This window comes from Aulonocara stuartgranti (assembly GCF_965226115.1).
Source record: "Aulonocara stuartgranti genome assembly, chromosome: 9".
NCBI lineage: Eukaryota > Metazoa > Chordata > Actinopteri > Cichliformes > Cichlidae > Aulonocara > Aulonocara stuartgranti.
Genome location: NC_138960.1, coordinates 29,139,748 through 29,167,261, shown reverse-complemented (window position 1 = coordinate 29,167,261; position 27,514 = coordinate 29,139,748). Strand labels below are relative to the sequence as shown.

General features: G+C 41.0%; 2 protein-coding genes across 2 annotated transcripts; both read left to right on the top strand.

The window, feature by feature from the left end:
• Positions 1–1,710: 1,710 nt before the first annotated feature.
• Positions 1,711–14,642, top strand: tnfrsf11a (tumor necrosis factor receptor superfamily, member 11a, NFKB activator). The gene is made up of 10 exons (XM_082545574.1): positions 1,711–2,051; positions 5,826–5,901; positions 6,325–6,450; positions 7,529–7,675; positions 7,772–7,853; positions 8,239–8,306; positions 8,458–8,577; positions 8,738–8,787; positions 9,001–9,922; positions 12,633–14,642. Exons 1-10 carry the CDS (start codon positions 1,977–1,979, stop codon positions 12,914–12,916), a joined length of 1,950 nt encoding a protein of 649 aa, XP_082401700.1. The 5' UTR covers positions 1,711–1,976; the 3' UTR covers positions 12,917–14,642.
• A 2,642-nt stretch (positions 14,643–17,284) lies between these two features.
• On the top strand, positions 17,285–26,733 carry LOC309714562 (retinol dehydrogenase 12-like). The gene is made up of 13 exons (XM_082547106.1): positions 17,285–17,427; positions 17,529–17,644; positions 18,029–18,184; positions 18,288–18,392; positions 18,569–18,778; positions 19,184–19,376; positions 20,004–20,103; positions 20,999–21,155; positions 23,081–23,236; positions 23,488–23,592; positions 25,403–25,612; positions 26,238–26,430; positions 26,620–26,733. Exons 1-13 carry the CDS (start codon positions 17,414–17,416, stop codon positions 26,720–26,722), a joined length of 1,818 nt encoding a protein of 605 aa, XP_082403232.1. The 5' UTR covers positions 17,285–17,413; the 3' UTR covers positions 26,723–26,733.
• The last annotated feature ends 781 nt before the right edge of the window (positions 26,734–27,514 follow it).

The following is a 27,514-nucleotide window of genomic DNA, read 5'->3' as shown; positions in this document are numbered from 1 at the left end:
CAAAGACAACTGCTGCAGTGTTTCCTGGAAGCAATCGCTATACTTTTGTTTTTGTAGAGAAGACACCATCATGGTTGTTCCAGGACCCACGCTCCAGGAACTATGTTGAGCGCAGCCTACTCATGTGTAGTGATGAATGGCTCCTGCAGGAAGCAAAGTGTACAGAAGTGACCACATGCTTTGACTCCTGCTCCAGTGTATGATATATGAATTCATCTCTGCCATGAGGTCATAGCTCATCCTGTCTGACCAATGATGTGGGAAGTATCATCTGACAACCTACAGTACTGTGCAAAACTACATTTTATTTCCAAGGAGACAGACTTTTGTTTAAAGTGGCATTGAGCAATAGTTCTCCTGGCTTTAGAATTCTCTTTTTAATTTTTAATTTTTTTTTTTTTTTTTACGCATTTTCAGTCGAGTCTTTTTATCTGACCATTTCAGAGGAATGTTTTTCTTTTCTCAACTTTGTTAAGCTACTTGAGACTGACCTATGAATCATTCGGGCATAAAAAAGTGCTAACTCTAGATGTAACAAAAAACTTAGCAAAGATCCAATTTTAAGATGCATCTTTAGGCACTTTGTTACTAGCAGTCTGTTACAAAAAAAAAACACTATTTGTGTTCTTTAGACAGAAAGACGCAGCTTAACAACCGCAAAACAGTATTTTTACATGTTCCCCAAACATGATTCCCCAAGATGATGAAACTGGAGAAGTGGAGATCATAAGAACAAGTAGCAGGGCAGCAGATGAACAGTATCTGAAAATCATTTTATTAAGACATAGGAAAAATATCCTGCGAAAATCAAATACAGGACCTGAGAGATGCATCTGGCCCAAAATCGAATCAGACATGGTCTTGGTGAAAGGGTAAATGACAATAAGCGTTTTTTTCATGAAGAGAAAAAGTGGGGGGGAAAAGGCTGAAATGTGACAAAATATAAAAGAACTGGACTGGAAAGCAAAAGCAGATCTTATGGAGTGATGAACACAAACTTTAAACATCTGGTTGAAATAAATAGTGTCTTCAGCCATCTGTAAAGCACGGTGGAGGCTCTGTTATGATTTTGGGCTGCCTTTCATTTGGTGCTGTTAGGGATCTTGCCAAAACTGATGGACTTGAGTACAGAAAAGTACTGTCACATTTTTATCCACCATGCTAAACCATGTGGAAGACATCCATTTGGCAATAGCTTCATTTTTCTGCATGACGGTGATCACAGACATACTGCCAATGCAGTTAAAGTGCAGTTAAAGCATACCTCAGAGAAAAACACACAATGGTGTCATGGATCATTGAAGCAGCAGAAAAAGAAACAAAAGGCAGCCAACATACAAAGAAGAGCTCTGAATGTCCTTCATGAAGCCTGGAGAACTAATCCGGAAGATTGCCTAAAGACGTCAGAAGAAGGCTTGTCTATGAGAGTTCAGGCTGTGTTGAAGAATAAAGCTGGTCATACCAAATATTGACTTTCGAGCTCGTTAGACTTCTACAAACTCTGTTTTTGCCGGCACTGAATGTAGATTTTGGTTTGCACATGTTTAAATAAATCTATCCACCTGAGAAATAAGGGGTGGTTCATAGTCGGGCGCACTAAATGTCACACACATAATTTCTCCGGCTTGATCGGGAGGGCTGCGATGGAGGCGTGGAACCGTTCTTTGCGTATGAACGTGGGAGGAGTCCACTCTCGGTAAGTCACTCATTTTTTACAAGCTGTTGCATTGCAGCTCCCTTCACTACGCGTGGGTGAAAAGCAGAAGGAAGATGAGAGGGCAGATGGGAACTGAAGCTGTCTAATCGGGAATGAAGGCGCGATGTCCTGTGAGATGTTTGGAGGTTCAACCACATTTACGCACTCAAGAAGAATTGATTTGCAGTGAGGACATTTAAAGAGTCCGGGGATCGGATCTTTGTTTATTGGCTAATAAAGAAAAGTTTGCCTCAGAAGTCGTCTTTGTAAATCAGTAGAGATGAGATTAAACTTTTCTACAAGCTGGATTTTCCGCGGCTGGATTACGTGTGTCCTTGTCACCTTTTACGCACAGGTAAAACGCGTTTTCCCCACTATTAATGATAAACATTTACCCCATTAATTAGCTAAGAGGTTGATATCAAATGAGTTGACGGTCACCTTTGAAGCCTGTGGGTCTCTTGTTTACTGCTTCCCTTGGGTTATCGGGGTCCCTTTAAATGAGAAAGTTAATGCAAAAGTGCTGAGATTAACAGTTGTTCAGTTGTTTTAGGCAAAAGATATGTAACCGTAAACCCGAGTATGTGTCAACACACCAGCATTTGCATGAGCTGGTCAGATGAGGGACGAGGGAAATTTGGGGAACAGTGTTTTTTTTGTTTTGTTTTTTTTTTTTTACGCACAGACACTGACTAGAAACAGCTGTATTTGGGCCGAAGCCATTTCTCCCCTGCTCTGACCACAGAAAAGCCGCTGGCAACTGGACGTTCTTCTCCCTCCACCAAGTATTCTTTCCACGTCCAAGTTGCTCATCAGGAACCTCATTGGGTCAGCCAGAGGCGAGGTTTAAAAAGGTGGTGCAGGGGCCACAGCAGGATCTCTATTTTGCATATCACAACCAACTTTTACAAACTTTTTTTTTTTTTTGTGGTTTCCTTTTTTTATCGTAGTTCGTAATATACCTAAGAAGCGCATACTAAAAAACCCTATTAAGTAGATTTACAGAGATTAAAAATGACTTAATGTCGCAGCTGATACACTGCCACAGTTAATTTGAAGGGGAGAGTGAATATAGTCGATGGCATGTTGTTGTCCACGCCGTTGTTTAGTCCAACCAGCTAACGCTGTCCAGGTGGAGAAGTTTATGAGATGTGGTTGAAGTGGTGGGACTGTTGGGCACCAGTGATCTATCATTGCTTGTGTGCCTGCATTACCGTAAGCCAGCATTGGCATAACTTTGACTGGAACGCACGCTCTTCTTTCCTGAGGTGTGTTGCAAGAGAAAATGCTTGTGGGGGCATTTTACTTGTCAATGCAGTGATCCAGAGAGGCAATTGCGCAAAAGAAATATATAGTTGTTCCTTTCCCCCAAAAAGTCTATGAAATAAGTCAAAGTTTTACCAGCAGCAGTGGCAATAGAAAGCAAACACGTGATACAGACAGTTGTCTGGATAGGAGGGATGGAATATTTTTCAACTACGTTTTAAGGTGACATTGCAAACCCTTGGCTTTGGTTTGTTCTCACCATGGTCTTGCCATTACTGACTCACACTATTCCCAAAGAATTCCCCTTCTTTTTCTTGGTTTGCAACCACTTCATCCAATACATTCCGAGTTCATTTCAAACTGTCTTTGTGACATTGAGCAATGCACAATTGCTTCAAGATGTTCAGAGCTTAAAAGTCAATATATCATGAAGAACTGTGCTTTGTTGGGTTTATTGCTCGCCTGCCCACAAACAAGGCTCCTGAACTTTTTATTTGCCAGATTTTCAAGTCAGTCATGCATTCATCCCTGCTTGTATGCACTCGTGTTGTCCTGTTATCTATTAGCAACATCTTGCTGCCTCTTCCCTGACTTTTTTCATTGAATATTTGACCAGTAATTATTTACCTCTTCAAGTTCCGTCAAGTACCAGATCAGATTTATGACTACCTCCGGTTTAAAAAGCAGTGCACTGCCTATGAGCTCTGGATCAGGTTTCATTAAAGCAATTAGCACATATTCTTTTAACTTTTTGCAGCACCTGCTCTTCCTTGATTTTTGGGTTGTTTCTATTATATTTTTTTTTTTCTATTCACACATCATTGACTGTCACCAATTTCCACCAATTTAACAGCCGTTCTTTGTGGGGGGGTTTTCTTCTGTTACTTGTAAATGAATTTTTAAGACAACTTAGTCCCTTCTTTTTTCTGTTTTGAAGAATTATAATTAAAGGTATGAGATATCAGGTCTTGATTTATGCAGGTGGCATTAAGGGGATTTGCTTTTATGGCTGTTAAGAAACAAACTAATCACAGGTGCAAACATTATACAAAGATCCAGTTGTTGTGCAATATGCTTTTACAGCATCTTATCGTGAACCAGTAAAACCCCTAGAGGCCTATGAGGTGCAGTGTGCTTCTCTTGGCTTTGAGCCTGTTGCTGCTGTGGCCGTTATGCAAATTCCCTTGTCCGCTGAAAGCTTATGGAATGTGCTCTGCATTTGATAGGGTCACACACGGCGGTGAATGTTTCTGTAAGTTAAACAAAACAGCTCGGAAACCAGCTAGGGGGCAGTTGTGACATGTCGCTGAAGGGCTGGAACTCTTAATACCTCTTTGTTCTTAAGCTTCACCAAGTCCTGCCCGCTCTGTCCATCCATATACTTTCCACTTCCCTACCTCTTCTTTTTCAAGCAATTCTATAACTTCATATCTGAGTACATGCAGCACATCAAGTTAGCTCTGAGGTCGGATGTGCTATGTTTACCATTATGTTAACCTATAATCATATAGGGTGGGTCACTTGTTTTTCTTTTGCATCCATTATATATTTAGTAAATCAAAACACATTGTTTCACGTAACTCAGACCCAATGTTTAGATGTGGCGGTAACAAAAACACAATTCCCGGCATTCCTTTGGCTTCCTGTGCGCTCTGGTCCAGCTGTGCATATTAAAAGCCATATCTACCTATCTATCTATACTCAAGCCTTTTAATAGCATGGGAATCTTTCCTACTTCTGTCACTTCTGTCTCCTGCAGCATATGGTGTCCATTAGTGCTGCGGTCTGAGCTATGAGCACTGTGTATGATTATCCCTCTGGTTAGATTATAAAACAAAGATTGGCTGATGTGTGAGTCTGAGTGGAGGTAATTAAAAGCTTGAGAGTGTTCATGCTGCGCTGTCGTGGTCTGAAGTTGGAAAGACTGACACAGTCTAATCAGAGGTGTGAGAAAGAAGACAGGGGAGGATGAGAAGGGTGTGAAAACAGTGTTGAGTCCAGTATTGTATACTTGAACTGCTGGGGTAAGCTCAGGGATTTTTCCATTAAAAATCAAATGAACAAAAAGAAATTGTGAATATGCTTCCCAAAGGAAAACTTCGGGGAAGCTTTTCTGAACCTCTGCAACACCAGCAATTCAATTACAGTACAAATTACAGTATTTAGTAGTAAGGAAGATGAAGCTTAGACTGAATGGCAAAATGTTGGTGGTCAATTCAAGGTCGGAGTCAAAGCAGGCCTATAGGTTTTATTTTTCTACATTTATATATAGACACTGTGGTTTTGGCATCATTTCTGTTATAACAGCCAAACTGTCTAATTCAGCAGTGTGGCCAGGACTTCTCCAGCCCTTCATTTAGAGCGGCTGGAAGGTCAGTACAGTAAGTAACCTTTTCAATAAAGCGTTTATTGTTTGTGAAGAGATGCAAAGATGTTTCATAGTTTGTTTCCATGCTTTCTAACGAGAGCTGTGTTTAGCTGCGTGACATCAGGAAACTTTGCATAGTGGTTTTTTTAGAGCAGAAGGCCTTTAGAAATCTAGTGTAACAACTGCACAAGATTTGTTTTTTGTTTTTTTTATTTTACAGCACAGCACTGATGGCTGGGAAAATATTTGCATGTGATTAATTATTCAAAGTCAGCCAGAATGGATATTGTATGATTCCTGTTACTTCCCTGTTGTGTACTTGTGGACTTTGTTTTTCCTGGTCTGGAGGCTTCAGAGCTGCGCTCAGGTGTTCTGAGAGCATGGAAAGAATTTCTGGGCACGTCTTGAAAATGTTTTTACCATCCTGGTCCTGACTCAAACATTATACCTCTTACTAACTGTTACAAACTTATCTTTTGTCTTCATTAATTACAGAACGCAGATTCCAGACCTCAATGTAAAGAAACACAATACCTAAAAGACTCCAAATGCTGCAACAAGTGTCAACCAGGTAACTAACACACACACACACACACACACACACACACACACACACACAGAGATAGTGGATGCATATCTGGTTTCCTCTGTGGAGTCAGCATAAAGTAAAAATAGCTTTCCATTCACAAATATTCTAAAGTAAAAGAGGAAGGATGTTTAAAAGCAGATCTTTTTGGCTTAAAGTGGCACAGACATGTGCGTGTGTTTCCACAAATGCGTGACACACACACACACACACACACACACACACACACACACACACTTAAACTGCTAAATATATCAACTGCTTAAAAAGAAGAAGGGAGCTCCAGTTTTATCAGTCTCTCTTTTGTTTTCTTCTATTTAATTAGGCTTTTCTGTGTTATTGTAATTATGTATGCTGGGTTCTTAAATCCTCTGCCTAACACCCACTGTCTCTTCTTTTTGCCACTAGGCTATTATGTGTTTAAAGACTGCACTGATACCGCTCAGACTATATGTCGTAAATGCAGTTACGGAGAATATCAACCCAGCTTGAACAATGCCTATCGCTGTCTTAAGCAGAAGTTTTGTGATGAGAGTGAGTACCTTCATTTATTTATCAATTCCATACATTTAAATCCATTTTTCACTTCTTACTTGTGACAAATACCATTCATTTCAATTCTAAAAAGTTAATCAATTAATTATAAAACGTTTTGCTTATTAATTTGGCAATCTCTGGTTACTTGAATGACAAAGATCAAACAACCTTTCCAAACATACTCTACAGTCACAGCTACACCATAAAAGAATACTCTCCAGTCAACAGTATTTAATTTTATACTCATGTTTTTAATGTTTTAGTTTCTCTTTTGCAACCCCTTTCCCAAAAAATCATGAAGCTGTGTAAACATTAACGAAGTGCAGACCATTTGCCACCGTCCCATTTCTAAAAAGTTGAGATTGAGACGGTTTACTGCCACGTTGGATCGCCTCATCTTTTTAAAACTCCCCATATGTCTTTGGGGACTCGGGGAGCATATTGGTGAAAAAAATCTGAACGTTTTTGCTAAATTCATTCTCAATAAGGTTTTAAGCTGTTCAGCAGTTAAGGTCTTTGTTTGCCTCGTTTAATAATGGGTCAGATATTTTCAGTAGGTCAGATTTTTTTCCCCCATGTCGTTTGGTATTGTCCTGCTGAAATAATGAAGGCCTTCCTCCAAAAAGGGCGAAAACTTTTATCATTCAACTTTAATATGGCCTTTGTAGATATCACCCTCTCCTGTGTCTCCTGACAGTGATGTTTGGAAGTGCTTCTGAGCCCATCCACTGACTCCTTTGTTTTTTGTTTTTTTTACAAGCTTGTGTACAGACATCTCCTTGCCCTCCTCTCCGAATGTTTTTTGAAACACAATAAATACATTTTCCACCTTTTCCATACTTTTATACATTATTTGTGTGCTATTTTCAATCAAATAAATGATTTTCACTTCAGTTTTTTGTTTACTCTTTACACAACACCTCTATATTCATACAAACGGGGTTGTGGTAGCCAAGAATGCTCAGATCATGGAATTATTTTTCCTTTGTATTGAGCTGTGGAATGGGAATTTGCATTTAACACACTTAATCATTCACTTCATTTGTACCTTTGTCTTTTTCTTTTAAATCTACAGGATTGGGTTTTATGAGAAATAATGAAAACTCGATAGAAGAGGAGCCATGTCGCTGTGTTGAAGGCTTCCAGTGTTACCCCATCAACTGTGAGTTCTGTGAGAAGATACCCACCTGCCGACCCGGACAGGGACTTGAGACAAAGCATGGTGAGAAAGTCCACAACGCAGAACATCCCCCATTTATAACAAGTCCCTACAAACGAGTTGTAAATCCGAGATTACGATTTGTGTTGTTAATTATAGATCAGAGGAAGGTGTGTGAGCCGTGTCCAAAAGGATTCTTCTCTGATAAGGACGATGACGAACCGTGCAAACCGTGGACAAAGTAAGCGCTTACACACACGTGCACACACGTGTTTTTAGCCTGGAATCTTTTGACATATTGTGAAGGGAAAATGCAGTTGGGCAGCCGTCCCTACCGGCAGCCAGCAGTGGTTATGAGTAATATATTCACCACTTCCTCTGGAACCCTGGCTGGAGCAGACATCAGCTTCCACTGCCAGCCAGACCTGACAGATCATCGGCGATGATGATGACGGTGGAGAGAGAAAGAATTTTGTTTTCCTCTCTATCCATCTGCCTTTCTGGTGTTATCTTTGCAGAACTGCGAGTTGAGCACGTTGGTAGGAAAATGTGGAGTAGAAGGGAGAACTAAAAAAAACGAACTACATTCTCATTGTCTAAATATTCCTCTTCTTCCTCTTTCCCAGTTGCAAGGCTGATGGCAGCAAGGAGATCAAGCAAGGCAGTGCTGAAGCCGATGCAGGGTGTGGACCACGTGAGTTTGGAAAGACACGGACATATACAATGTCATTTTTTTCCATATGACAAAATCGTTTCTGTTAATTGGAGGCTTAAATGTCACACTAAATGTGGAGAGGGAAAAAACAGTAGACTAAAAGCAAGCTCAATAATTGTCTGTCTTACAGGTGACCCGGTCATTCCTATGTCCTTCTGGGTGATGGTTTCAGTCCTGTCAATCATTATCATTCTGTGTCCCCTCATTCTGCTTCTCTTCTGCTACAAGGACAAAATGAAGTTACTCTCTGGTAGGTCGAAATTCTCTATGAACCTTTCTCTTCTGCCTGTACGACTGCTTTAACATACATGTAGACGTTGGCACAAAAACGTGAACTTTCATAAATACTGTGATTTTTTTTTTTTCCTGCATTTTTTTCAGTACTTACATCTTGTTGTTTCATTTCTCAGTAAATCTGCGATCCTGTGTCCAGAATCTGAAGAGGACCCGGATACAACAGGTAAGGTGGAATTTCTGTTAGAATAAAAAACCTCAAACAAAACCGAATACATATAGAAACTAAACTTGTTGCAAGCTGTTTCATCTACTTTTTCTATTGTTTGTGACATTTTTTTTTTCCATTGAACCAAAGAGCCTGTATATATCTAACATCATCTTACGTGCATACTTGCAATAATTTACAACTCTTCTTTTATCGTTTTCTTCACTCTAGGAGACACTGGCTCCTCTTTACCACAGCGGAGCAGGAGGAGGAATAGGAGGTGGTTCTGGTGCCTCAAAATGCACGCCATGTGAGGTGACCAAACTTATCGACCAAGCACCCTCCAGCCCCACTGACAACCCCTCGTGCACCTTGCCCATCTCTGTTCCTGATGTAAAGGTCTCTCTGCCCTTCATAAAAGAGATGACAGAGGAAGGAGGGACTGAGAGGAAAACACCAATGGAGGATCAGAGCAAAAGATCTGGAGAACCAGAAGAGGTGTCGGAAGAAGAGGTCGTGAGCGTGTCCCGGCTTTTGACAGGTTCTTGCATGTGTGTCATTCCTGTCCACGAGCCCCTGGAAGTAGGGGAGAATGAGGACTGTAGCCAGGCTGTCAGCCCTGGAACACCGGGATCGTGTTCATGTGGAGGGCTAGATGGAGAGAGGGATGGAGGTGGAAGTGGGAAAGAGGCTAAAGATGGAAATCTCAAGAAAGTCTCCACGAGTCAGTCGGGTGTCGCACCGCTTGTTTCTCTTTCTCCTCCTCTCCTCCACACCTCCACCGCCGTCCAGTCAACCAGTCCGCTTCCTGAACTCTACCTGCCATTGTCCCAGATGTCGCCGGAGTTCAAATTTCACCTGAAAGAGAGATCGCCAACAAAATGGGAGGGGTTGTACAGACTGATGAGCACAGACTCCACATCAACAGAACATAGCACGACCTCTGCGATGACCTCGGTCACCCCCTTGTTGCCATCCCCATCTGTTGGAGAGCTCTACATGGACAAGCCCCCTGAGGCCACAGCCCCAGAGCAAGACCAGGGAGTTCCCTGTGGGGACAGCAGAGACAACAAGCTCTCATCACAGGAGTCAGAATTGGAGTGCTCACCGGAGAGCCTTCAGAGTCAGCTGGCTGATCCAAATCTTACCTCAGGTACATGAAATTTCAAAAACTGATCATATGAGAAGCCCCAAAAAATGTTAATGATAAGGAAAAAGAGAAGTGATAAGGTACTAGCTCCAAACTAGTGGGGGAGGTAAAATATTAAGTAATAATAGTAACTTAATAGTAATCATCAAGTGTTGACAGGACAGAATTATGGCTTTTAAAATTAATGTACACTTTTGTCTATTATATTATATTATATTATATTATACTATATTATATTATATTATACTATATTATACTATATTATATTATATTATATACTTTTTTTCCCCAAGCAGTTGAGTCGCACAGTCACAAATCTATTTTTACTCCTCTTGGGGTAATGAAAAGCTGATTTGGAGCTGGCTATTTCCTGGCTATTTTTTTGCTGTGACCGCTCAGCAGCGTCAATAAAAACTAAAAACACAGTGGTTGAGCGTTATGGGGATAATGGCTCATTACAAAGTTTGCAGGACCACAGTTGTGTTTGCCAGGTGGATTTCTGTGTTCGCTGTTTGTGTAGGCAGTCGCCATTGTGTTGCCACAGGGTCATACCCATACATGATTGGATACACCACATAGCAGTGTTCTCTTTCCACAGCATAGGTGGGACTAGCCACCAAGAATAACAGAATGAAATTTAGATTGGTTTTAATGGAAAGTTTTACAGTCACGGGGTTGAGCATGCATTGTTCTCACACAGACCTTATGGTTGTGCCAAAGAGAAAAATCTACGGGAAACATTTATTCTCTGTGCCTCGAGCTCCTAGTGGTTATGGTTAGTTATAAAAGCAGTAATATCTGAGCAGTCTGATAGAGACGGTGGTCAGCTCGAGCTCAAACGTTATTAGCCGAACACAGAATAGACAGAGGATTGGTCTCAGCGTAAAAATATGGCGTTTGTGTGATTGTTTCCAAGAAATAGCTTTTATTAAAGCCAGTATTGATAATCTGAGCCTGGATTTTGGCGGGGCCACACAGGGAGCAGGAAAAAGATATGTGTGTGTGTGTGTGTGTGTGATGTGCTAGTGAGCCACCAGAACCGCACTCTTAACAAACACTGCTCTTTGTGTATGTGTGCACCAGTGTCGAGTATGCCATCTACAGTACAAAACTCCTGTTTACCCAGAGTTCCATAGGGTTGCGCAAAGTGACCGCAGCTTTAATTGAACCAAGATGTGCTCAGCTTGAGTAATGCTTTTATAACCTCGCAAACCCAACAAAAACACACACACACCAACTTGTGAAGCCTTTTTTTTTTTTTTTTTTTTTGACTCTCACTGATGACTGGTTACTTTAATTACACATCTGCTGGCTTGAAGTGAACACAGTTTCCCATCATGCAGTAATGAAAATTGTTACAAGGGCTTCCCGCCTATACTATTTAAAGGTTAGGCAAGGTTCAGAGGTTTCCCTTGTCTCACCCACAGTAGCCGTCCCAGTGCACATTAGCTTTATTTATTAGCTACTGACCGGCTCAGGGCAATTTTGGGGCTGCCTTTGTTGAGCGTCAGCTCAATAGGGCTAATGACCCACATTTAGTCTGACAATCAAAGACTTAAGCTGACACCTATCCATGAAAAATTGGCAGATTCTGATAGAGAATATGCACAAGTCAGTTTTACCCCTGTCAGCGCAGTTTTTGGGTATCCAAAAAGATCAACGTGGTACTGAGAGAGGATAAACAGAAGACCCAAGCAGATTCCTCAGAGCATTGTTTTCAGAGCTGTGGTGAAATGGCATATTTTCAAGCTTGCCCTCTCAGACTGGTATTCCGGGAAATGCGATTGGATACTGAAACAGAGACACACACATTTTGAGAGTCTGTGGTAGCGTTTGCCTTTGGCTCCATGTGCTTTTGAGCGCATATGTGTATGTGTAGGTGTGAAAATGCCTGTTAGTGCATTTTCTTACATTTACTGTATGTGTGTGCGTGTGCATATGTGTGAACAGATGGAACATAAGCTGTGAGTCATGGAGGTTTGGCCTCCTCTGTCGCCTGGAAAGTCAGACAGGAGGCTGGAGAAAATAGGAACCAGAGGTTTGATGCGGTGTAATGCGATTTACAAAACAAAACTGTTTATTTCCTAATTCACCTGCTGGTTTAACTCTGTAGGTGAACAATATACAGGCACTGGCACAAAGGGTATTGATGCAAGTTTGTGTTTGGCAGGAAAGCAACTGTAGGATGGAGATTAGACACTGAGATGTTTGTGGATGGAGCGGCACATTTAAAAAAAAAATTGTTCAGTTGAATCCTTAAAACCCCAAAACCTGTGACAAATTGCTTCCCTTTAGTGGTCTTGAGTTTCACTTGGTTAGCTCCGTCAGTATCCAGCACTTCTATGTCGAGAAGGATATGATATGGCGGTCTCTGTAGCCGTTGCCTTTTTGTGGTCATCCTGCAAAGTCATTACACCCACTGTCCATTTGTCACATGAGGTTAGCCAACAGTTAGTCCCTTCTTCACTTGTGTCATGAAATAGGGCTCTGGAAGCCTGTTTGTACAGGAAAAATGAAAGTCCTACACAACCCTACAATTATAGCAACACATCTCGTTGAATTTCACAATAGGCTGTTATTGCATCGGCATTTTCTATACCAGTCTGGGGATACAGTGTTTATGATTTTCACGTGAAACTAAAGTTTTCTCAGACATCGTCTATAAATAGCCTCCTAACCATTTACGCCTCCTCTGTGTTACTTTTCTATTTAGGTCAGGTGTCTGGGAACCACAACACCACCTTCATCTCCAGCGGTCAAGTGATGAACTTTAGCGGTGACGTCATTGTTGTCTGCGTCAGCCAGACGTCTCACGGCAGCGACGAGGTGGAGCGGGATGATGGCTTCGGCAACCCTGTCCAGGAAGAAGCCACTGAGACTGCTCCGTTTTTTCAGACCAGCTTGAGATCACAAGGGGACTACATTTCCCACTGTACTTTGCAAGATGAAACACTGCCAGTCCAGGAAGCGATGGAGGAGCAATCACTGGGAAAGTGAAAAGCGGCCGGTGGCTTTGCTTTATGTTTTATGTCACTTCAGAGATCATCGCCATAGTCCGGGTGCCTATGTTATCTTTTGATTACACCAATCAGCCACAACGTTAAAACTGCTGTCAGCTGAAATGAATCATGTTGATTATATTGTTACAATGCAATGTTCTGCTGGGAAATCTTGGGTCCTCTTCCATTGACTCATACCACCCACCTAAACATCGTTAAAGATCAGTCACATCCCTCCATGGCAACGGCATCCCCTGACAACAGAATTCTCTCCAACGGGACAGAGTGTCCTGTCACAACAAAAAAACTGCTCGACAACTTGGCATAACACATGGCAGTCCAATCAAACATCTGCTGAGTTAGCAAGAACAAGCCTGATCTGCAGAGGCGCACAGGACCCAAAGGACCCACTGGCCAGACACCACAGGACACCCTCAGTGGGCTCATGTGCATGCACAGCAGAGGTTTTTTTTTTTTTTTTTGGCAGAATGGTGGGTTTAGTGTTATGGCTAAGAGGTGTACATCAAATAAGTTATAGTAATAATGAAAAACAAATGTGTCTTGTCATGTCTGTTTTCCAGATAAAAACAAGGAAAGGATGGTGTAAAGTCATTTTAAAGTGATCAGTCAGATAACTGGGAGATCAGTCTTTTGGGAATCTGACTCTGTGTCTCCACAGTTGTCTTACTAATGAACCATCTATAACCTGGCCTATTTCAGACATTAGTCACTGAATCTTGCCACGGGAATCTATTCCCAGAAAAAAAAAGAAGAAAAGCTGCAGTCCTTTTCAGATGGAAACTCCCTCCATTCCAGACAGTGATGGGGAATTTTGTTGTGAAATGGATGAAGTAGAGTTCATACTGCAGGTGCATAATATTTTTATCGTTGCATTGAACTTACAGCTTGGTCTCGATACAAAGAAGTTACAAAATATTTAATGTCCCACACATTTCTATTGATTACTTGCTTTAGGTAACATCTGTAAGCTCTTAGTTTTTAACTTTTGTAAGTCTGGATGATTTTGATACTTGCGTAACGGAATATCCACCGTGTGGAACATGCGTTTTAGTTGTTGTATCATAGAACTTTGAATATGCAAGCCACAATAAGATCTGGCTGGACAGAATTTTAAACATATCAATGAGTGAATTCTTCTTTCTTGCCTGCAGGATCTGTTTATTTTTTAAGAGACACGTCCAGTTTTGGTACGATGCTTGTTTGTAGACTTTATTTTCTCCCTACTGCAACACAAGTGCAGTTTTTGTCTTTGAAACAAAATGCTATGCATTTGATAAGCTATTCTATTAGTGATTTCTTTTATTCGATTTTAATGCCCAGGCCTTCCGATGCTTGTTAATAATAACGGTTTTGTTTTAAAAAAAAAAAGGAAAAAAAAGAAAGATTTTACGAGGCAGATTGTTTGTGTGTATTTCAGAAGTTTCAGATGTGATCAGTGTGTGTGTATATATTTCATCTGTTTCTCAAAGACGAATGAATATGCTGTCAATTGATTTATTGTGTGGATTTTGTGAAGTCGAGTGGTGCCATTAACAGCGAAGCGCACACAGGAGTTTCAATGAACTGTTAATTTATAGCCCTGCCATATGTATGCAGCTTTGCAAAAAACAAACAAACAAAAAATGTACATATAAATCAAATCTATTGCAATGAATTACTGAAAGACTATTTTGATCGAAATTAAATGTTTTGCATCTAATTTTTTTCACGGATGGCTGCCATCCTGCATTCTGTGGTTACTCTTGGTCAACTTTCCTATTTTAGGGGGGGGAGATTGACAAAACACAACCAAGGCTTCATTTATCTCCACAAGATGATCTATAATCTTTGTGAAGCAATGCTAATTACACATGTGGCAAGGCCTCTGTGCCTTTGTCCCTGTGTTGACAGACAGGCAGCCTTTCATCAGGCCTGGGGATGGCAAGCAGCTGTGAGGAGAAACTAATCTAGCAGTCAGACCAGCTAGCGTCACAGAGAGACCACATGAGAGGAACTGACAGCACTCATTTGGGCCTGGTTTGGGTCAGCAGGAGTATGTTTATATGTGTGTGTGCATGTGTGTAAGAGTGCGTCTTGTCTCAGCTTATTTTATGGTTGTTCGTGAAAACAGGAAGTTATGACTAGCTTTCACATGGTTTACATGAGAACTGGCTGGCTGGCCAACACAGAGCCCGACTGCACATTTAAATGATTTCAGCTTTTTCTTTTCTTTTCATGTGTGAGAGAACAGCCTTTCATTTGACTTATATGTAGGGTAGCAACCACCTTGTGTTGCTATAGTGTGCCTCCTAGTGGTAAGTGCAGGTTAAGATGATAAACAAGACAACAAATCATGGATAAATGTTCATGTTCATGTTTACAGTTTCAGCAACACAAGAAACGAGATGCATCTGTTTGTTGCATTTGTATAGGCATTTCTAAACAGACATACAGACATATTATTGTGTACCACCTTATTTATTTGCTTGCAATTTTAAAAGAGGAATCGAGATCACTGGAAAAGAGGAAATGGGCTCTTGAGAAAGGGTTTGTCTTTCATACTGGAGCACTTTCGAGGCATGAGAAAAAGCCCAATCAGCTGTTGGTTTAATAACCTGACAGTCGGTGTAACCAGGTGACAGCGCAGACCTGCGGAAAGCACCAGAAAATCCACAGTGCTTATGTGCTGAAATTACAGTCATCTCACCTGTGGAAGCAAGTTTTGGATTCCAGCTGCAGACTCGCAAAAGATCATTACAGCTGAGATTCGTTACTCAGCACTGACAGCAGATGGAGTTTCTAGTTTCTTCAAAGATAATGATTTTGCTTTTGAGAGGATGTAAATATGATGAACTGCTTTGAATGGAAGCAGCAGATGGTAGCTGATAAATACATAATGAATGAATGAAACTGTGTGGAACTTTTACATTTTTATACATAAGAATCTTTTTAATGAGTGTCTTACAAATTTAATTGAAAAATTTGCTCTTGTGATTTTGTTACATCTACGACACAGTAATAATAGACAGTAATAATAATAATAATTCTAATGCAGAAAAGGAAGAAAATTTTCAGAGAAAAGGTAAATACAGCTACATACAGTCATGTGAAAAAATCAGACAAATACAACCGCGAAGAACTACAAATATGAGCATACGCTGTGTCAACGAAAACTAAGGCAAAATGCAGAAATAGTGTGTGAAACGCTAAACACACCCTTTTAATGCTTCCATAGGAATTAAGAGTGTAAGTAGCAGCCAGGTGATGCTGATCAAGTGCTTGTAATTAATACATCAGCATCACACAGTAAGTGCGAGCAACTCTAAAAGCAGGGCTTTTGGCTGTTTGTTTGTGTGGAAGCACAATGCCATAGCGGAAAGATATTACGAATGATTAAAAGAGGCTGTCTATCAGTCTGGAAAGGGTTATAAGGCCATCACTGAGCACAGTGAGCTAGATTGGCAACTGCAAAACATTCTAGACAGTTGCCAATCTTGCTGAGAGCAAACACACTCAGATCGGGCCATTATTGTTCAAAAGGAAAGTATGACTTTTTTGGAAGGGTTGCAGGACAAACGCTCTTTTCTCTAAAATGAACAAAGCAGAACAGCTTAGGTTGGCACGGCTGCATCTGAACAAACCACAAACTTCTGAAGCAACGTCCTTTGACCAGATGAAACCAAAGTAGAGTGTTTGGCCTTAATCCACAATGCCACATTTCTTGAAAACCAAACACAGCATATCAGCACAAATGCCTCATACCAAGTGTTACGCATGGTGGTGGAGGAGCGATTATTTGGCCTTGTTTTGCAGGACCTCGGCATCCTGCTGGGGTTGTGATGAGTCTTTTTTTCTGTGTCTGTCACAGGGATAACACAGAGAGAGGCGGAAAACCGTTCACACTCACAATCTCACCTACGGCCAGTTTAGAATCACCAATTAAACTAACCCCATTCTTGTCTTTGGATGGTGAATGCAAACTCCACTGAGTCCTGCCTGGATTCGAACCCCGGATGTTGTTGCTGTGAGGGGATAGTGCTAGTTCTCGTTAAACAGCCTTATATTAAGACATGCTAAGGACCAGGGATTTTTATTGATCCCTGATTTATAAAGCCTTAGAATTGAAAAGGGTTTACTTTCCTTTTACAGTAAATAAAGATTCAGTGTCTTAAATCTAGTTTGCTGAGTCATTTCAAATACTTAGTTTGGTACGCAGAGCTGAAACCTCTTAAACAAATACTTCTCTGTTTCTTTGATTCTTTAAAATACTGCATCACCAATCATATGACGCTTATCTTGAAATTCCGCCTTAATTGATTAGCACCAGTGATGAGTTCCAACAGAGGGGTATTTCTTTCTGACAACAGCTTACCATTTAAAAGGCGGTCATGTTTGCTTTCTCTCTCAGCCCTGTGCCTCCACATCTCTGGGACTTATCAACATCAGCGAAAACAATTTTTGAGTAGGGATATCACAGTTTTATTTTACTTTGGAAATGCAAGCAATCAGGTAAGTTTTTGTACATCATCACCAGAAAGGGGGGGAAAAGTCTGACGGTAGCTTTTCATTCATCCATCTGAGATAAAGGCTTTAGGTGTCTCACTCCACAGGTCTCTCTTCATCCCCACATGGTCTTCAGATACACGTCTAGATGGGAAGACAGCTATAGTGACGGGGGGCAACACTGGAATAGGAAAAGAGACAGTTAAAGACCTGGCTAGCAGAGGCAAGCAAACAGCGCTGCACATGTAAAGACAGCAAATGCAATGATGAGTAACAAATTTCTTTACAATTGTTGTCATATTCTTTCTCGTCTGCGTGACTCAGTGTACTTGTGAACTTGTGCACTTGAAGCTTCCTGTTCCCGCAAATATAATAAATACAATCAGGTTACTCAAACATAAACTGTCTTTATGATAACGCATAATTCTAATGAACTCATGTATCGGTACTGGTTAATCAAAGGCAGGCAGAGGGATTAAGTTCAGAGCATACTGCCACGACACAAAGACTGCCAAACTGGCCCAGACATATGTGTTGAAATCGTGCTATCTTGTTCAAATGTCAAACATGCATGTACACGCAAACAAGAGGAATTAATCTCCCGTAGGCGCCCGGGTGATCTTGGCGTGCAGAGACATGGCGAAGGGAGAGCAAGCTGCTTGCGACGTCATGAGGGAGGTGAAGGGAGCGAAGGTAGTCACCAGGCAACTGGATCTGGCTGACACCAAATCAATATGCCAGTTTGCTGAGAATATCTACAACAGTGGGTGGCACACGCAGCACACACGCGGACTTCGGAGTAGTGCGTGCATTCTTTTTTCCTTCTAAATACTGTGATGGTGGTAACAATTGTCCTGTTTTCACAGCTGAGAAAGCTCTTCACTATCTGATCAACAATGCAGGCGTGGCTGTGTGTCCTTTTGCCAGGACAGTGGATGGAATTGAGATGCAGTTTGGAGTCAATCACTTGGGTAGGAGGAAAAAACACACAAGGTTTAGTTAATGACAAACATGTTAGATTGAAACAGACTTTAGCAAAAGAGCAGATGAGTTGTCAGTCAGCTCCTGTTGTTACTGCTAAATATGTGATCAGTGATCAGTGGTGGCTTAAAACTCCTCGCCTTTTTCTCTCCTACCACCCATTTAGGTCATTTCTTCTTGACTTTTCTGCTGCTGGACTTGCTGAAGCACTCGGCCCCATCTCGGGTCATCAACCTGTCATCAGCAGCTCACATCTTTGGCAAGATCCATTTTGATGATCTGAAAGGGGAGAAGGATTACCATCACTTCAGGGCCTACGCACAGAGCAAGCTGGCTAATGTCCTGTTCACCAGAGAGCTGGCTAAAAGGACAGAGGGTAGGGACGCAGAGACTGAAATATTATCTAGTCATTATGTGTCGTCTTTTGCCTGTCTACCTCGCCTTCCTTATGCAAGGAGAAAACGGATCTTATCTCAACAGTGTGAGAGTCCCATGCCTCAACCACAACTGCTCTGGGCGACATCAGAGCACAGGGAAATAAGTTGTGTTAAAGACTTAATTGTTGCCCAGCAAATCACTCCTCATTCACTAATAATGCTGTCATTTCTTCCCAGATATGAGTCAAGGCTTTCTGTATCTTTTTTTTTTCTAAATCAAGTGAAACTATATATTCTGGGTGTTTTACTTTACTGATGTGTCCACTCATGTGTGACTACAAGCTGTTATCAAGGATCTGCTTCATTTCAGGTTGGATAAATAATATTTATACCAATCCCTCCAGTTCTAGGTATCACAGCCTACTCAGTTGACCCCGGCTTCGTGAACACTGACATTTTAAGGTATATAAGGCGCCCTCTTCTGGATATAGTCAAGAACTTCGGGTTTCTGATCAGGACCCCAGCAGAGGGAGCCTACACCACCATCTACTGTACCGTCACTCCTGAGAATCAGCTGGTCACTGGAGGATACTACAGGTCAGCGTGAAAACTATTTACAATTACAGACAAAAACTTGCTTAATCGCTATAAAACAGGTGTGATTAAAGAATCATGAAAGACGAGAGGAGCCATTCATCGATATCATCCGAATAATTCTTAATACACTAATTAATGGGTAATTACTAAAGATCTATGAGTCATTCTGTATAAGTGATTCGTTAGATAATAAATATTTTATAATATGCACCTTTCTTAGAAAGAACAGCGTTATCTGTTCAGTCTCCAAATCGCTCAGCACGACCGGAAAATACTGTATCTCCACCCATGGCTATAACTCACATTTGATACATTTTAAACCGAGTCTGTTGATGGTCATGCAGCCCTGAAGCAATGAGTAACTACCTGAAGTAACGAAAAAGAATAAATTAGAAATGTAATGATCAATGAAGAAAGTGTGGCGTTTGATTAATTTACACGTAATGCACCAAATATTACCTTACAGCTATCCAATTGTGTCTCCATTTTATCTACTATCTTCTAACTATCAGCTGGTTACATTTTAATTATCACATGTTTTAGTGCACTTTATGTTACAGCGATGGAAATGTATAGCTCACTTAAACGATGTGCTTATGTATTGTCCATTCACCCCTTTCCCCACAGTAACTGCTCCAGAGCAGAGAGCTCCAATGCCGGCCAGGATGACGGCACAGCCCTGAAGCTGTGGGTTGTGAGCTGCCACCTGTTGGGCATCCGCTGGAGATAAACTTCACCTTTGATCTGAAGGCTAAGACAAATGTAACAGCTTCCAATAAAGAAACATCCCTGATATAGCATTGTGTGTCCTTGTGTGTCCGTTTGTGAGTGAAAAAAAAAACAGACTTCCCATTTTTATTAGACTCTTACATCATTAGGATTTTAGCTCTGGCATGCTGCTACATAGTGAAGTGAGGCACGTTTTAACTTTGGGTTTTCCACGTTCTCGGTGGTATCACACACTGCAGTGGTGAATTATCACACTCTCGCCTCAGCTAACCCCATAACTCGAGTCTCTCCGACAGCAGGAGGCGGCAGGAGAGCCGGCTGCTCCCACAGCCTGTAACTTGTGAATCAATTATGCGTCAGCCCGCCCCTGATTGGCCCCGGCACCTATACGCAAAAGAAAACGAGGAGAGGTGGCTGACAGATGAAAAGCACGGAACCCGCTGATAAAGTGTTGTGGCGGAGAAAGGAGCTGTATTGTCGCAGAGGTCCTAAGGTGGAAACCTGTTGCTCTTTGAGGAAGAATGTACTGCAGGTAGGAGAAAAATACATAAAATAGAGCCTGCAGAAAACGTTAAAGGTTAGGTAGCTGGCTCTAATAATACCAGCAGTGTGAGATATTTGAAGATTATCCACTGTGTCACCAGATTTTGCAGAGTGATTTGCGTCGTGGTTTTATTGGTGTTTTTATGCAAATTTTGAAAACGGAAAAAAGAGCTTTGAGCATGAATCTGTTTAGACGACTTGCGCAATTATTCTGGAAACCAACTGATGTAATATACTCTGTTACAGATGCAGTATGTGTAAGTCTGATGTTGAATAGTTAGTATGAGAGCATGTGCTGATTTATAGACTCTTTTGTGTCCAAATAAAGATCAGGTCTTTAAAACTTTAAGGAAAAATATATAATCAATGCTTTTACTTGCCTCTTGTTCAGGGGTGTGTGCTGTAACCACTGGTCTTCTGAGGAGAGGTTAGATGGGAAAACAGTGGTCATCACTGGAGCCAACACTGGTATAGGCAAAGAAACTGCCAAGGACCTGGCAAGAAGAGGTACTGTGCCCAGCTGCGGGTCTTTCTCCATCTGCCTCTGTCTATCAGGTTTTCAGACGTGTGCCTGCCTCTTTAATTTACACTAACTGGCAGGCTGTGACTTACAGTGCATATCCCACTCTGACCTCGTGATTTAAGCACTAAGAACACTTATGTGATTGGGCTAGGTCCAACTTGCTTGGCATACCCAAGTCTATCATGAATCTGAATAAAAATATAGCTAAAAATTTGTGGGTTTTTTGTTTTGTTTTGTTTTTTAATATATATATATTTTTAAATGAGCATCTTGGTTAATGTTTCAATGATTCCAGACGACTGTCAGAAATTGAAGACAGATGAGGCGTCGCAGGGACAGAGGGAGCATTGTGAGGGTCCCCTGCAGGGCCAGACATGAAACAAAGACAGTGCATCTAGCAGTCGTGCACACACATGCACACACACACACACATGCACACACACACACATGCACACAGAGTGAGTAATATGAAAGCTGGTTCTGCATACAAGACTCAGTTTGTTCAGCCATCTGCATCATGACGGACACAGCATGCCACATACACCTTCCTCAGTTTAAGAACAACCAACATGTAATTTTTTTTTTAAATTTACACTGGCACCAGTATAAAATAACCCATAGTAATAATAATACAACTAGATTCCCAGCCTTAAAACAAAGTAGAAGGAGGCACAGCATCATCTTTCAGTAAACTGGATTATGCAACAATGTGATGACAACATGATTGGATTTGGAAAGATTGATAACGAGAAGCGATTCCTTCAGGCACTGCATCTCAACATTGTCAATCGTTTGTTATGATTTTGATCGAAATTTATTTTATTATTATTATCATTTACTAATTTATTTTACTTTTTGGTCCACGTAATGAGTTGTCAAAGGAAGCTGTCCATGTGAAATTTAATGTTTATGAAGTGAAATCAGGAAAGACTGTTACAATTACATATCATACTGAGTGTGAATAATCAGTCTATGATCAAAACTGACTCAAGCCATTTTTGCTTTTTATTACATACTCAGATGATTTGCGCATGTGAAAAAAAAATCATCTGCTGAAAGATCTTGGACGTGACTCAGTACACGCCTCTTGGACTTGACTCTCACTGTTTGTTTACTATTTTATTTAATTGTATGAACTCGGCATCCCTGTTGATGTGGGAATAGTTTGGTCCTCAGGATGGAAACAAAGACGGCAGCAATAGGATGGAGATGCTATATTACAACTAGTTAATGGCTCCCATCTTCTGTAATTACTGGGCGCTGCAGCTATTTTGCATATGTGTGAGTGTGTTTGCAGGAGAGCGTGTGTGTATGTGTGTGTGCATATTTGTGCCTGCATATGGGTGAAAGAAAGGGTGGGTGCATGTGTCCTCAAACCCCCCCTTCTGTGCTCATTAAGAAGAATGCATGGTAATTTGTGTCAGAAGCGAATGAGAACGACACAGTCGAGAGGGTCTTGTGTTTGTTCGAGTGGAGCAGTTGGCTAAATGAGATGCTGAGTAAGAGCTTAGAAAACATTACAGGACCATCTGAAGAACCCTGAAAGATTAAGGTTCTTCATTTAATGCTGGGACCTTTTGTATCCCACCAAATGAGCAAAGCTTTTTTTGTAGTTTTAAGTTTGGGAATCTTTTGAACTCTACTGTTCAAGTATTAGGGTAGTACAATACAACTGCTGTGAAAATGGCTGTTATGGGGTGTATAAAAATCATTTGCTGCCAAAAACAGGATGTGAGCTCAGAGTGAAATTTCACACTTTCAAGAATATGATGTGGGTCAAGTCTTTCCTAATGAAACTTGGGGTGATTTAAGGTCCCTGTGCTCACCTAAACTGATACTCTGTAGTGAGGGACTGTATTTTATTATACTATTTGTCACTAGCTTGTGCTCTGTGGATCTTACTTTGTAGGTGCACGCATCATCATGGCGTGCAGAGACCTCGAGAGGGCGGAGGAGGCACGGACGGACATTTTGGAAGACACAGGAAATGAGAACGTGGTCATCAGGAAACTTGATCTGTCTGACACCAAGTCCATCAGGGCCTTTGCTGAAGTTGTTATCAATGGTATATGCTTTTTTTTAAAAATCCACTTTTCCTTTCAAGAGCATACTTGTATGCCTCTTAAGGAGTAATGGACTCTTCAAGCAAACAGGGCTCACTAATTGCAGGGCTGATGTATAAATCCCTGTTTGTTCAGCCCCTCCACTGCCTCTGCTGCAGATAATTAGAGGCATACTGTAAAAGCATTTGAATTTAAAACCAGTTGTTTTATCAGATATGCAGTTTGTGTGGGGTTTTTTTGTTTTTTTCTCCAGAGGAAAAACAAGTGAATATCCTGATAAACAACGCAGGCATTATGATGTGTCCCTACTCCAAGACGGTTGATGGGTTTGAAATGCAGCTAGGTGTCAATCACTTGGGTAAGTTACTCTCAGTTTTGTATTGTTCTCTCTGCATTTTTACGCTTCTTTTTTGTTTTGAAATTAAGGCTCATGTTTCATATTTAGAAGCAGTCATTAAATATGTTTACACAGTTTGCTTGGCTACAACTTTTTCTGACAGCTTAGATTTGCCAGTTTACTTTAACGTGAACAGCTGACAGTTACACTGTGCCTCTGACTGAATTTATGCTAAGTTTGCCTGGTGACAGGCATATTTTCATAGTGAAAAAGGTCATTTTAAATCTGGCATTAATAACACATACGCCAATCTGACTGTCTCACCAAGCTAGGACAATGAACTAGAGTTGCTGCTGCCGGTGTTTCCTCCTTTATTGGACCATGGATTCTTCCTAGGTGATGTTTTCCTCCATGTTATTTTTGTCTCAGGCTGACGGAGCGGGAACACTCTGTGCTCCAGCATGGTCTCCCACACACATATGCAAACACACAGACATGTACAAATATCCAGAAATAAACCTGTGCACTTTGGCACATTCTTTATGTGTTCACATGCTCTTTTAAACAGTGATTGATAGGTTTGTAGCTTGAACCTATTCGCTGGAACGTTAAGACAATATAATTACACTGCAAGCAAGACGCAAGTAGGCAAACTTCTTCATGGTACTCGTGCACGGGAGAGACTGGACAGAGCGCCGTCCCTTCGCTTGACCCCAGTAGCTCTCGTCCGTCCTCCCGTAACACTGTCCTTTTATTGAGGTTACATGAATATGCATAGGTTCATTAACATACGACGTCTACATACAAACAAAGAGTACCTTGCCTGTGTGTGTGTGTGTGTGTGTGTGTGTGTGTGTGTGTGTGTGTTGCTGATCAAAGGGTTAAACATCCTTGGTCAGGAAGAGGGTAGCCTCCCCCTCACCCTAGATGGTTCATCCTAGATAACACGGTGAGGAAGTCCTGCAGTTCATCTAAACAAAGAGCACTTAGACTAGAACAGACGCAACTACGTTAATCCTACCATAAAACAATAAGACACGGTATGACCTCTCATGCTCCCAAAGTGCTGTCTAATACACACAAAGTTTGCAGACTATCAAGGATCAAAACCTCTACCAATCTACAACTAATTACAAAACTCTAAGCATATATAAGTAAATATTTCTAAGCATAAATGACAATCAACAATACAAATCTAACAGTGATATTGTTACGCAAAATGGGAATTAATGAAAAAACAGTAAAGAAAAATGCTCTTATTAAGATCAAGAAGAGTCCCTCAACGTTTTGCAAACAAAAAAAGAAAAAGAAAACTTCGTGGCATGCATTGTATTGGGTGACACACTGTTTACCACATCAGCAGGAATAATATCCGGTGATAATGTAAACTTTCTGACTTCTAATGAAGCAGAAAGCTCACAGCAAGGAAGAAGGAGTAGGAAAAAAACCACGAGATTTGCTTGAGATTGCGACTCCTGCGGTTGTAGAGTGCCATTTAAATTGAAAACGAGGGTGGCCAGGTTTGGTCGTCTAAATGGAGTCAGATTTTAGATTGTTCTCAGTCAGGTGGCTGGCTTTTTTATAAACTCCACAGGAAGAGCTACTTTATGTTGCATATGAGAAACAACCACACAAATTCCAGCAACAGGTATACAAGAAGCACAGCTAGTCACTGATGTGATTGGCACAGTTTCCTTATGTGTCTTTTTTGCAAAATAGTAAAACTAATTATATTTGTTAAAAGGGTTATTATACATACACTACACATTAACTGCTGGGTTTGCTTTGTTAATAAATTAACAAGAAAAGGTGTTCTAATTGTTTTCATCAGGTCACGTCCTGCTGACTTACTTACTCTTGGACCTCATCAAGCGTTCTGCTCCGGCCCGTATTGTCGTGGTGGCATCGGTGGCCCATACTTGGACTGGGCTTCGACTGGATGATATCAACAGTGAGAAGAGTTACGATGCCATGAAGGCCTACGGACAGAGCAAACTGGCTAACGTCCTCTTTGCATGCTCACTCGCAAAAAGGTTGCAAGGTGAGCTTTTAGAAAAGGAATATCCAAATGTGCATCATGAGGAATGAAGGCTATAACACATGGGTATCTTACAGCCATGATATGGCCACAGAAATGTGTAAAAGTGGAGCATGTGCAGACATCGTGTAGGCGGGTTTTGCTGAGAGACTCAGAGTCATGGAATCTGACTAATGGGATGAAGTTGTGCTGTTGAGTCAAGGAAGTAGATTTTTTTTTTTTTTTACATTTTTACATAACAACAGTCTGGCAGCAACAAGCTTAAACTTTCTATTAACATCACCCTGAGTAACTTGCAGAAATACTTGCCTATGTCAGTACCTGTCTGCCTTCGTACCTACTCATCTGCCAACAGGGTCCCACTTCCACTTGAATGCTCTCTTTAATCCTCCAGGAGTAGAGCTCAGTCCATTAACTCAGAAATAAACTGAAGGTGTTTTAACAAAGGCTAACTTGTCTGTTGTTGTTTTCATTAAAAATAAAAAAAACTATATTCACTGTAGGGACTGGTTGAAAAAAATGTTACAAACCTCGCTTAAAATCCCAACATGCACATATAAATAGCAGGTGACAATTGTTAGCACATGTTATTTGGCAGCATTTGTATGTGCTTGCATTTGTGTTGCAGGTACAGGGGTGAGCGTCTTCTCTCTGCACCCAGGGGTGGTTCAGTCTGACCTGTGGAGGCACCAGCACCAATGTATCCAAGTGGCGGTGAAGATCTTCAAGGTTTTTACCAAGACCACAGTGGAGGGAGCGCAGACTACCATTTACTGTGCTGCAGAGCCAGGTCTAGAGAGCCTGAGTGGAGGGTACTTCAGGTACACAGTCCCAGTATTTCAGTTAACCGCAAGAGCTTTTAGAGTGCCGGTGTTACCGTGCCCAGTGTTTCTACCTGGTAATAAAGGAAAAGTTACACTTGATGTAATGTTTTTTCCCCATTTTTTATAAGTTACATAAATGCAGTGCATAGTGTGTAATTCTCATTTTCTGTTTCTTTGTGTGTGCAGTGACTGCGCCCCTGCAAGGTGCTCAAGAACCGCCTCTGATGATGACTTGGCGCAGAAACTGTGGGAGGTCAGCTGTAACATGCTCGGCATCACCTGGCAGTGAAGACACTGTGTGTGAAAACATCATACTTTAAACAGCACTGCTAAGCACTTTTATACATGTATTAATGTTACTGTTTAAAAGAAAAGTAACAGGATTGCTCCAAAGACCATTTTATTTTGTAAATGATCTAAAAAAGCTGTACATTGTATGTTTTGGTGGGAAAAAGTGTTATTAAAAAGTGCATGATGCTTATTTCTGTGAGGGCATATCTTGTTCATTCCAGTCTTGAACAGCGAGATAGAGCAAAGTGTGGATCTGGTTCTGATCAGTAAAACTCAGATCATTATAAATGCTTGCAGTTCTACCTTTCCTCCTAACAGTAGAAAGAACTATTTACAGCATGGACACATATGGTTGTAAGTGTCAGCATGTAAGAGTAACAACTACATTGCAAAATTTTGCTCGTTTGTAACCTATAGACATGTTATGTGATGTGACATGTGTGCTTTGACACTATGACACTGAGATGAGTACGCTAAGTATAATGAAGAAAGGAAAGAAAAGTCATTATAAAGCAAATGCCAGAATGCTGTTTAGAAATCACATCTTAATCTGCATCACATGAGGGAGGATTTAGTGCCTAAGGAATGTGGAATAAGATAAGCCCATGACCAGTAATCTGTCTGAACAATGTGTGCATTCTGATTTAGATATACAGTCTCTGAAAAAAAGGATCTAGAACCCCTGATTGTAATTTTATGGATTTAAATATGTGATAAATTTAGGGGCCCTAATTCCTTTGTAACTATTTAGTTTTCTTATTTATTTTAATTGTGAAAGTGACTAAATCAT

Bases quoted from the DNA above. Each gene is read 5' to 3' on its own strand.
- tnfrsf11a (XM_082545574.1), top strand. From the start codon at position 1,977: ATGAGATTAAACTTTTCTACAAGCTGGATTTTCCGCGGCTGGATTACG. The intron at 7,676-7,771 runs GTGAGAAAGTCC...TGTTAATTATAG, and splicing joins GGGACTTGAGACAAAGCATG to ATCAGAGGAAGGTGTGTGAG. The intron at 8,788-9,000 runs GTAAGGTGGAAT...TCTTCACTCTAG, and splicing joins AGAGGACCCGGATACAACAG to GAGACACTGGCTCCTCTTTA.
- LOC309714562 (XM_082547106.1), top strand. The intron at 18,393-18,568 runs GTAGGAGGAAAA...CCACCCATTTAG, and splicing joins GTTTGGAGTCAATCACTTGG to GTCATTTCTTCTTGACTTTT. The intron at 20,104-20,998 runs TAAACTTCACCT...TAAAACTTTAAG, and splicing joins TGTTGGGCATCCGCTGGAGA to GAAAAATATATAATCAATGC.